Here is an 11324-nt window from a genome sequence, read left to right on the forward strand (position 1 = left end):
GAGCAGACTCAGTGGGTACCAGAGCCCTGCTGAGGTAAGTCTTGCTGTATGGTGGGCCCCTACAGAGTTGATCCTCCAAGGTACTCACAGGCCAGTGGTCAGGGGCACAGCCAGTCCTTGCAGCTGATCAGCCGAGTAAATCCCTCCCATTGATGTGCAAACAGCAATCAAGATTCAATTACAACAGAAGGGTGTACAGACCACACTAAAGGTTCACCTCAAGGGCTCAGCTGGGCTGACCAGGGAGGCTGTGCCACTGGATCCTACAGGACATCTACAATAATAGGCCACCCTACAAAGCCTAGGAAACATAGCAACTCTACCTAATACACAGAAACAATCACAGGGAAGCAGCCAAAATGAGGAGACAAAGAAACATGTCCCAAATGAAAGAAAAGAACAAAACTTCAGAAAAAGAATTAAACAAAATGGAGATAAGCAATCAATCAGAGGCAGAGTTCAAAACACTGGTTATAAGGTTGCTCAAGGAACTTGGTGAGACCTTCAAGAAACTTAAGGAGACCTCCAAGGAACTTAGTGAGAACATCAACAACATAAAAAAGGACCCCTCAGAAATGAAGGATGCACTAACTGAAATAAAGAACAATTTACAGGCAGTCAATAGTAGAGTAAGTAAAGCCAAGAAGCAAACAACACCCAATCAGATCAGCAAAAAGAAAAAGAATCCAAAAAAAAAAAAAAAAAAAGTGAGGATAGTTTAAGGAGCCTCTGGGACAACTTCAAGTGTACCAACATTTACATCATAGGGGTGCCAGAAGGAGAAGAGAGAGAACAAGAAATTGAAAACCTATTTGAAACAATAATAACAGAAAACTTCTTGAACTTGGAGAAGGAAACAGACAAGTCCAGGAAGCACAGAGGGTCCCAAACAAGATAAACTCAAAGAGGACCACACAAAGACATATCATTATCAAAATGCCAAAGGTTTTCAAAAGCAGCAAGAGAAAAGCAGTTCTTTACCTACAAAGGAGCTCCCATAAGTCTGTCAGCTGATTTCTCAAAAGAAACTTTGCAGGCCAGAAAGGAGTGGCAAGAGATATTCAAGGTGATGAAGAGCAATGACCTACAACCAAGGCTACTCTATCCTGCAAAGCTATCATTTAGAATCGATGGACATCTCAAGAGTTTTCCAGACAAGAAAAAGCTAAAGGAGTTCATTATCACCATACCAGTATTATATGAAATGTTGAAGGGTCTTCTTGAAGGAGAAGAACAAAAATATGCACTATAAAATGGCAATTAATACATATCTATCAACAATTGGATCTACAAACAAAATGAACAAACAGAACAGAAACAGACTCCTAGATACAGAGAATTTTTGTTGTTGTTGTTGTTATCCTCACCTGAGGACATTTTTCCATTTTTTTTGTTCAGATAGTGTGGGAGGGGGAGAGAGAGAGAAACATCGACGTGAAAGGGACACATCGAGTGGTTGTCACCCGCACGACCTATCCAGGGCCGGGGACAAACTGCAACCGACGTACGCGCCCCTAGCGAGAACTGAACCGGGATCTCTTTGGACTGCAGGCGGACGCTCTAACCGCTCAGCCAAACCAGCCAGGGCGATACAGAGAATTTTTGTTGCTTGCCAGATGGGTAGGGGCTGGGGTGGGTGGGTGAAAAAGATGAAGGAATTAAGAAGCCCAAATTGGGCCCTGGCTGGTTTGGCTTAGTGATGGGAGCATTGGTCTGTGGACCAGAGAGTCCCAGGTTCGGTTTCCGCTAAGGGCATGTACCAAAAAAAACAAACCAAAAAAACAGTTAGAAGTACAAATTGGTTGTTAGACTGATGAACCTCAAAGGGAAGGGGGGAGGGAAGGTGGAAAAAGATAAACCAAAGAACTTCTATGAATATATGCATAACCAATGGACACCAAGAATAGTGTGGGGAAGGCAGGAGGGGTTGGGATTGGGGAGGAGGGAGTCAATGGGGAAAAAAGGGTGGGAATATCAGTAATACATTCAACAATAAAGATGAGTTTAAAAAAACACATGGCGCGCCACCTCCCCCTCTCTTCCTCGGGACTGCCTACAGAGTGGGCCGCAGCCTTCTGCTGGGCACCATGGCTGCCCTCAGACCCCTTGTGAAACCCAAGATTGTCAAAAAGAGGACCAAGAAGTTCATCCGGCACCAGTCAGACCGATACGTCAAAATTAAGCGAAACTGGCGAAAACCTAGAGGTTTTGACAATGGGGTGCGCAGAAGATTCAAGGGCCAGATCTTGATGCCCAACATTGGTTATGGGAGCAACAAGAAAACAAAACACATGCTGCCCAGTGGCTTCTGTAAGTTTCTGGTCCACAACGTCAAGGAGCTTGAAGTGCTGCTGATGTGCAACAAATCTCACTGTGCTGAGACTGCTCACAACGTCTCTTCAAAGACCTGCAAAGCTATTGTGGAAAGAGCAGCCCAGCTGGCCACCAGAGTCACCAATCCCAATGCCAGGCTGCACAGCGAAGAAAATGAATAGACGGATTGTGTACACATTGTATTTATGTTAATAAAACCATAAAATTCTACCATCAAAAAAAAAAACCAAAAACAAAACAAAAAAACACACCAAAATCCCTGTGTGAGTTTGTTATAATAAAAGTGCTGAATATCAAAGTAAAGAGAATGTAATTCTTAAAGCAATGACAGAAATGACAGAAATTAATTTCAATACTATAACAATTAGACTTATGTTGTCTTTTTCCTCTGTAATGGAGGTCAAAAGACAGTTGGATGACATTTTCTAAGTACCATTAGCCTAAATTTCTATATACATTGAAACTGTCTTGAGATTAGATATTTCAGAGCAATGAAAACTGAGCGTTTGCTTCACTAGAGAAAGTTCTAATGTACATACTTCAGAAAGCAGGAAAAGTTCTGAAATGCAAGAAAGAAATGAGAAATCTAAAAAGTTTATATAGAATTAAAATGTTATGTTTTATGAATATTTGGTAGAATTCTCTTATGAAACTACCAGAGCCTAGTGTGTTCTTTGTGGCAAGGATTTTAGCCACTGGTTCAATTTATTTAATTTATAAGAGCATTCAGGTTTTCTTTTTTTCTGGAGTCAGTTTTAATAATTATATTTTTCGAGGAATTTTTCATTTTACATACTTTCTTAAATTTATTGACATACAGCTAATCATAATATTCTCTTAGTGTTTACCATTCATTACTAATGCTATTTATTTGTAGCTTGTGATCATTTTGTAAAACAATTTGGTATTGCCTAATGCACTTAAACTTGTAAATGAAAAAGCAATTTTACTCTCAGTGTATAAAGTAGAGATTTGCTGCCACATAATCCCTGGAAACATGTACAAGTTCACAGCATCACTGTTACATTAGCCTAAAGCTAAAAACAACCTGAATTCCCATCAGTAGTCGAACAGGTAATGAATACAATGAATATAGCAATACAATACACAGCAACAAACATGAGCAAACCAGTTTAACTCAACAATATGGGTAATTCTCAGAAACATAGTTTTAAGGAGCAAAAAGCAAGTTTCAAAAGACTATAGAGACATGCGCCCCATAATGACACTTTGGTCAGTAACAGACCACATGTAACACAGTGGTCCTGGAAGATGATAACAGAGCTGAAAGATTCCTATCTCCTAGTGATGTCATAGTCATCAGAACATTGTAGCACAACACGTTACTCACGTGTCTTCGGTGATGCTGGTTTAAACAGACCGTGCTGCCAGTCCCATGCAACTACAGCACATGCAGTTACATACAGTGCACAATTCTTCATAATAATAATAATAATAATAATAAAAATAAATGACGTTACTGGGTTATGAATCTACTATACTATACTTAACATTTTTATTTTATTTTATTAATTTGTTTTTTAGAGAGAAAGGAAGAAAGAGAGAGATAGAAACATCAATGTGAGAGAAATACATCAATCGGCTGCCTCCTGCACACCCCACCTGGGGATAGAACCTGCAATAGGCATGTGCCCTGACTGGGAATCGAACCCTGACTTCTCAGTCCATGGGAGGATGCTCAACCCACTGAACCACATTGGCCGGGCTACTATACTATACTTTTTATTTGTAGTTTAGAGTGTACTCTTTCTACATATAAAAAAAGTTTGCTATAAAACAGTAGCTGTGTACCAACAGCAGCAGCCTCACACATCTCGTGTCTACCATGTCTGTTGATTGCATCATTTTATCTTGTCCTTGATTTAATCTCATGTTGTTTTGTATAGTGATGTGCTGTACAGGATATAGCCCAGGAGCAATAGGCTAGGCCATGTAGCCCAGGTGTGTAGCGGGCCATACCATCTAGGTTGGTATAAGTGGCTCTGTGTGTTCGCACAATGACAGATTGCCTAGTTGCACTTCTCAGAATGCATCCCATCAGTAAGCAGGGCATGTCTGAATATACACTGATGCTATTTACACAAAGTCCAAAACACAGTTAGCTCTTGAACAACACGGGTTTGAAGTTTGCGGGTCCACTTATACACAGAAATTTTTCAATAAATACATACATTATTGTAAATGTATTTCTCTTCTTTATGATTTTTTTTCTCTAGCTTACTTTATTATAAAATACAATAAATTGTGCATGTAACATACAAAATATGTGTTCATTGACTATGTTATCGGTAAGGCTTCTGGTTAACAGTAGGCTATTAGTTAAGTTTTGGGAAATCAAAAGTTACATGTGGATTTTTTTTTAAACAAAGTTATTTTTTATTTTTTATCCTTACCCGAGGACATTTTTGCATTTATCTTCAGATAGAGCAGGAAGGAGAGAGAAAGAGAGAGAAACATTGATGTGAGAGAGACACATCGAGTGGTTGCCACCCACATGACACCAACTGGGGCAGGGGACAAACTGCAACCGAGGTACGTGCCCTTAGTGGGAACCAAACCTGGGACTCTTTGGTCTGCGGGCTGACACTCTAACCATTGAGCCAAACTGGCCAGGGCCATGTGGATATTTGACTGCACGGGGGGTCAGCAGCTCAACCCCCATGTTGCTCAAGGGTCAACTGTCAAAAGAAAATTAAATAATATTTACTGTTTAGGGATACATGCATATATTATAAAACCATAAAGACAAACAAGGGCATTATTGACATGAAATTTTAGGATAAAGCTTACCTCTGCTGGGGAGGAAGGGTGTTGTGATGAGAAAGAGGCAAATGGGAGCTTCATACATGTTTGTAGTATTGTATTTTTTAGTCCAGATGGTGGATACTTGAGCTTTCAGCTTTTATTATTCCTTATATTGGGTAGATGGAGCTGACATATACTCTTCCAAGCACTTACAGTACTGGGCAATACAAATTTTAAGAAAACAAGCAGCACCTCCAGCGACTCTAGTGCAGGCTAAATTTCTAGAACTGCTGATCTAGTTCTTAGGCAGCTCTACCTGGAACTCTTCTACTCTATTAGTGGCATTTCTTTTTTTTTTTTTGGTACGTGCCCCTAGCGATAATGAACCCGGGACTCGACTCTCTGGTCCTCAGGCTGACACTCCAAGCGCTGAGCCAAACCGGCCAGGGATATTAGTGGCATTTCCCAGCCTGTTATTTACCACTTTGGCAAACACTCCACAGATTCTTTAGAAAGTTGGATGGGCACTCACTGTGAAGCCCAGCCACTGCCCTCTTAGAACTGAAACACGTCTCTACGAAAAGCTGTGCACAGATGTCCACAACTTGGACACCATGTGGGATGATTAATTTTTTTCCCCCAGAATTTTTATTCTTTCAACATCTGAACAAAAGAATATTCCTCAAAGTTTAAAAATCTTAAAAAAATACAGTGTCATATTATTTACATAACATATGAGTACAGGTTCCAGTTATCATACAAACATTGCTATGTTAGAAATACCGTGGGAAGGCATGATATATTCACCGCCTCTTGGATGATGTAGGCTCATGGATATGTTTTCATATTCCAACTGCCCCTGTTACTTGTTATCCTGATAAATAAACTATTAGGCACCTCAGAGGTTGGAAGACTACTGAACATGAACTTCAATACCCTCTATTTTGATCTTTATAATCTCTTTACAAGTTTACTTCATCTACAACTAAGCTACCTTTATTTTCATTATTCTAAATGATCAAATATTAACCACATGAACTGTTAGTATGTACACCAATCAAATCAAACATAAAATTGTGTAGCCCAGGTGTGTAGGCTATATATATTTAAACCTAGGAAATTCCCTAGTTTCCATGCTCGGACTATTTTTTTTAAATTATTATTTTAATAAATGACTGACAGTAATTGGAATTAATTGGTTCCTTGTAAGTTAATCAAGAAACCTAAGATAAAAAATTCTAAATGATAGTTTTATTTGTATTTAAAATTCCATTGGAAATTCTGCATATGCCCATGATCAAGCTTATTTTCAATGCACATTAGTTAAACGCTGATGATACGGTTTGTTCTGACAAGTCCCTTTCAAGATGAACACCAAAATAGAGAACTTCCCGTATATTCCTCCTGGCCTTGCCGCCAATGATGCACAGTACTTCTTTGCTCATGAGATGAGGGATGACCTTCATCTGCCTTTTATCACCTGAACAGGTTTCCGGCCATAATGATAACAACTATAAGCTGATGCAACGGTGGTGGAAACTGTGAAACACCACAGTATCTGAAGGCAAATGCATCAGCATAATTGAAAACTGGAGCTGCCACCAAGATGAACTGGACTGCTGTGTTTACCTTGCTGATGAAGGTTGGTTTTAACCGGTGTTGAAAGAGTTCGATATCTGACATATAAAACAGCAGCAATCAACGTTACATCTCTTGAAATTATCATATATGTAAGTGGAACTGGAATAAGATCTGCATAAGTCAAGCTAACATATAAGATACTGATAAGTATTTTATCAGCAAGTGGATCAAGAGCACTTCCCAAAGCTGATTTTTAAAAAAAAAAAAATTTTTTTTCTTTATTGATTTTAGAGAGAGAAGAATGGAAGAGAGAGTGAGATAGAAACATTGATGTGAGAGAACATCGATTGTCCACCTCCTGCACGCCCCCCCCCCCCCCCCCCCCCCGGGGATTGGACCCACAACCTGAGCATGTGCTCTGACGGGGAATCGAACTGGCAACCTTTTTTTATTTTTATTTATTTATTTTTGTTTCTGTGTATTTGTGTTGTGTGTGCAGTTCTACCAAACACCACCCCCGTGCCAGCACTGAGCATGGGGCCTTAGACAGCAATGCATTTTTATTTATTTATTCTCACCCGAGGACACCTTTTTTTTTTTTTTTGCATTTATCTTCAGATAGAGTGGGAGGGAGAGAAGGAGGAAGGGAGAGAGAGAAACATCGATGTGAGAGAGACACCATCAAGTAGTTGCCACCCACACGACCCCAACCGGGGCCGGGGACAAACTGCAACCGAGGTACGTGCCCTTAGCAGGAACTGAACCCAGGACTCTCCGGTCCGCAGGCCGAAGCTCTAACCACTGAGCCAAACTGGCCAGGGCCCAAAGCTGAATTTTGATTGGCCCAGTTTCCAGCAATAAATCCATCCAACAAATCAGTTAGCCCAGCTAAAGCAAAAACTCCTGGTGCTATATTAAAATCTTCAATAATCAAATAGCCCAACACTGGGGCCAAGCCAATTCTCGTCATTGACAACATATTTGGGATTGTCCGAGGGTTTTCATACAGGCTGGTGACGCTCGCGGGGCCCCAGCGTCCGCCCCGGGCCTCGCAGCCGCACCCTCTCCGGCCTGGGCCCGGGGTCGCCTTCCCCGCCCCTGAGCAGTGGCCCCAGGCCGAGCACGGCAGGGCGCCGCCACCAGCGCTCCGCCAGGCAGCCCGGGCAGACGGGTGCGGGCGGCAGGAGGGCCCCGAGGGCGCGCCCCGTGCCCGGCTGCAGCCTCGGCGCCCATGCGGCCCCGCGTGATGCGCCCCACGAGCCGCGCGCCACGCGCGAAGCCAGCACGGTCCTGCGGCCGCGCTGCGGAAATGCAGGCAGCGAGAGGTTAGCAGCCCGGGGCACCGGCGAGCCACTTCTCCATCGAGTGCCTACAGCCTTCGAGGACCCCATACCTCGGGATGATTAATTTCATGTATCAAATTGACTGGGGCCCTGGGGTGCCCAGAGAGCTGATCTTGCCTGTTTCTGGGTGTGTCTGGATGACATTAACATTTGAATTGGTAGTGAGTCAAGCAGATTGCCCTCCCTAACGTGGTGGCCCCACCCCATCATTTGAAGGCGGGAAGAGAAAAAATAGCTGACTCTCTTGTAAGAGAAAGTTCTCCTGCCTAACGGCCTTTGAAATGGGACATTGTTTTTCCCTGTCTTCGGACTCTTTCTGGGTTTCAAATCTACTGGCCTTTGGATGGGAATTTACACCACCCGGCTCCCCTAGGTCTCCAGCTGCAGACTGCAGACCTGGGACTTGTGGGCCTCCACAGTTATGTGAGGACATTCCTTCTTTACACACACACACACACACACACACACACACACACACACACGACTCTGGGACAGCATGGGAGTTAATGGTGCCTATCCCCTGGGCAGCTGAAAATATAACTTTTGACTCCCCCAAAATGTAACTACTGATAGCCTACTGTTGGCTAGAAGCCTTACTGATAACACGAACAGCTGATTCACATATCTTATAAGTTATATGTATTATATATTATATTCTTACAATACAGTTAGAGAAAAAATGTTATTAAAAAATCACAAGGAACAGAAAATATACTTTCAGTATTTATTGCAAAAAATCCACATATAAGTGTACCTGTTTAAACTCGTGTTGTTCAAGGATCAACTGTATATATATTTCCCTCTCCTCTGGAGAACCCTAATATACCACCCAAAAGTTCATTAACCGGTGAAGAGACAATTGCTGGAATCCTCAGCAATAAAAAGAACACTGCTGAAACCCGCAACCGTGGAGATGAATTTTGAAAACATTTAAGTGAAAAAGACAAACAGAGGAGAGTTCACATTGTATGTTTCCATTTACATGAAATTCTGGAAAAGACTAATCTATAATGTCAGATAGCAGATTAGTGATTGCCTGAAGGTGGTGAAGGAGAACTGACTAGAAGCAAAAGGGACCTTTCAGTGTGATGGAAATATTCTTGACTGTGGTGATACACTTTTGGCATATCCCCATGTGGCAAATACAAATTATATCTCAATAAAGTTGATTTTATGGACAGAATTAGCCGGCCCTGGCAAATATATATACTTCTCTGATACCATGTTCACTGATGTTTCAATCTATGTCCAATTAAGTTCAGGTGATCAAGCAGAACCTAGGTTTCATTCATTCATTCACATTCATTCATTCAGTCATTGGGTCACTATCAGGTGCCTACTACATGCCAAGCCCCAATCCAGGCAGTTTTGGTTCCAGCCCACTTGAAGTACAGAGGGGTGATGAGTAGCAGTCTTCTATCTACTTCTAGGCAGTAACACTAACTGTTCCTACCCTTCCTTGCCTCCCTCCCTTCCACAACAGACTCATTGTAGAGCTGACAGGGCAAGCTGGAGGCTAGGCTGGCATTAGAACGCAGCATGTTCTTGGCTCGGTCTTATACCACTCAATGCCATATTTTCTCGAATACAACTGCCTGGACATCTGAGTGGAGCTCAGTTTCCATATTTAACATAAACTACGGAACCACTGTCTCTGTTTGCACAAGAGCAAACCCTGAAAAGCAGCTTAATGTGCAAGCAGTTTTTCATACGGAATGCTTCCCAAGACAATTTTGAAAGGGCATGTAAAAATAGACTTAAATTTCATGAGATCGTCAACGCAAATGAATAGGAAAGAACTCTTATCAGCTTTAGCTGGATTTGCAAAGTGGATACATTCCAAATTATCAGTATTCTTGTCAGCTGTTTTGTATCTTATCCCAACTAGCCGCATCTCTGTCTAATAAAGGCAGTAATAAAAGACATAGTCTTGCAGCCAACAATGATAGTGATCTTGCTTTTGTAGTTAAGGAATTTGTCTCTTAGTGCTTTCTGTAATGCTAAAATTGCTTCTCAGTCTTGAGAATTCATTAAAAGAGAAATGCTTGATCATAAATCAATTTTGTTCAATCTACTGTATTTAAAATATATTATAATGGAAATGTGTATTATTACTGAGGATGTTATGGTGTACCCTTTTGGTATGAGAGAAGTGAGAACCTGTTGAAGGGCATAACTCATATCCCAGAGATGGCCCACGCTCCCTGAGAGGCCAGAGCTGCGGGAGAGGGGCTGCAGGAATGAATGGGAAGTGAGCGATGTTCACACCGGGGAGATGGTGCGGCCCATGCCACAGCCAGCAAAACACTCGAAGGAAGCAGCTGCTTGCATTAATCTGAGGACAGGAATCACAGTCTCTTTAACAGACTGTTATAGGGTCACAAAAGAATCATCAGACAAAGGAATTCATAAAAAGAAACAGATCAAATTGCCAGTGCAGGTTGTTTTGCTGCATAAGGACTAACTACAATCAGTGGCTGTTGGAGGTGAAAAGGGACACGAGGACCAGGCTCGGCATCAGCACTGCGCACAGGCTCAGCCACTGGCTGAGACGAACTGCGTGTGTGCAGGACAGAAATTCCCTCATCTTTTAGCCACACCCACCCCCACAAAGAGCCTCGCCCGTCACAGCAGCCATCCACGCGGTGACAGTCCCCGGCACGCGCATGAAATCACACAAGCACTCACCCAGGAGTGAACCCAGACACTTTTATTTACACGTTAGAAAGCAAACGGGCTGCCCACAGAGAAGGCGAGGAGCCAGGAGAGGTTCCCGGGCACAGCTAACAAGGGGTAGTGCCTTCTCTCATCTGGGGAGATACTTTTTCTGGCAACAGCTGTTAACTCTTAACCTCCCATCCAAAAACTTTAAGTATTTGAAAGGCACTTGAGAGACTTCCTGCTTTTATTTTATTTGGTACATTCTCTAGTAATTAGCTGACTCACGAAGTCAAAGCAGTGCTTTTAAAATAAATTTCAAATCCTTCCTAGTGGGAAATGGGACAAATAGTCAGCATTTGGTCAGTATCCACATGACAGGAATACATTTCTTTTCTGTTTTCTGAAGGAGAGGAAGTGGGGGAAGTAGGCCTATCTGTACAAGTCAAAGCAGCAAATAGGATTTCGAAACAGGCACAGAGACTGCCTGCCACGTTATTGACTCCTCAGCTGTGAAAAGGGCTCTCGCTGGGGCTGCGTCCCCACCCGCGTTCCTGCCGGCCGCCTCGCGCCCTCGCCACACGCTCTGCCGCTCGTCCCACTTGTCATGCCGCCTGCGCTTGGGTGTCCTGGACTTCACGC

General features: G+C 42.5%; 1 protein-coding gene and 1 pseudogene across 1 annotated transcript; one reads left to right on the forward strand and one right to left on the reverse strand.

Annotated features, from left to right (window-relative positions):
* Positions 1–2087: 2087 nt before the first annotated feature.
* Positions 2088–2495, forward strand: LOC118623491 (60S ribosomal protein L32-like). Its single transcript, XM_036251131.1, has one exon. The coding sequence runs from the start codon at positions 2088–2090 to the stop codon at positions 2493–2495; it is 408 nt and encodes a 135-aa protein (XP_036107024.1).
* A 4067-nt stretch (positions 2496–6562) lies between these two features.
* Positions 6563–8072, reverse strand: LOC118623837 (annotated as a pseudogene).
* Between the last annotated feature and the right edge of the window lie 3252 nt (positions 8073–11324).

This window comes from Molossus molossus, unplaced genomic scaffold, assembly GCF_014108415.1.
Source record: "Molossus molossus isolate mMolMol1 unplaced genomic scaffold, mMolMol1.p scaffold_m16_p_10, whole genome shotgun sequence".
Taxonomy (NCBI): domain Eukaryota; kingdom Metazoa; phylum Chordata; class Mammalia; order Chiroptera; family Molossidae; genus Molossus; species Molossus molossus.

What these genes read in the sequence shown, in the direction of transcription:
- LOC118623491 (XM_036251131.1), top strand. Translation starts at nt 2,088, where the DNA reads ATGGCTGCCCTCAGACCCCTTGTGAAACCCAAGATTGTCAAAAAGAGG.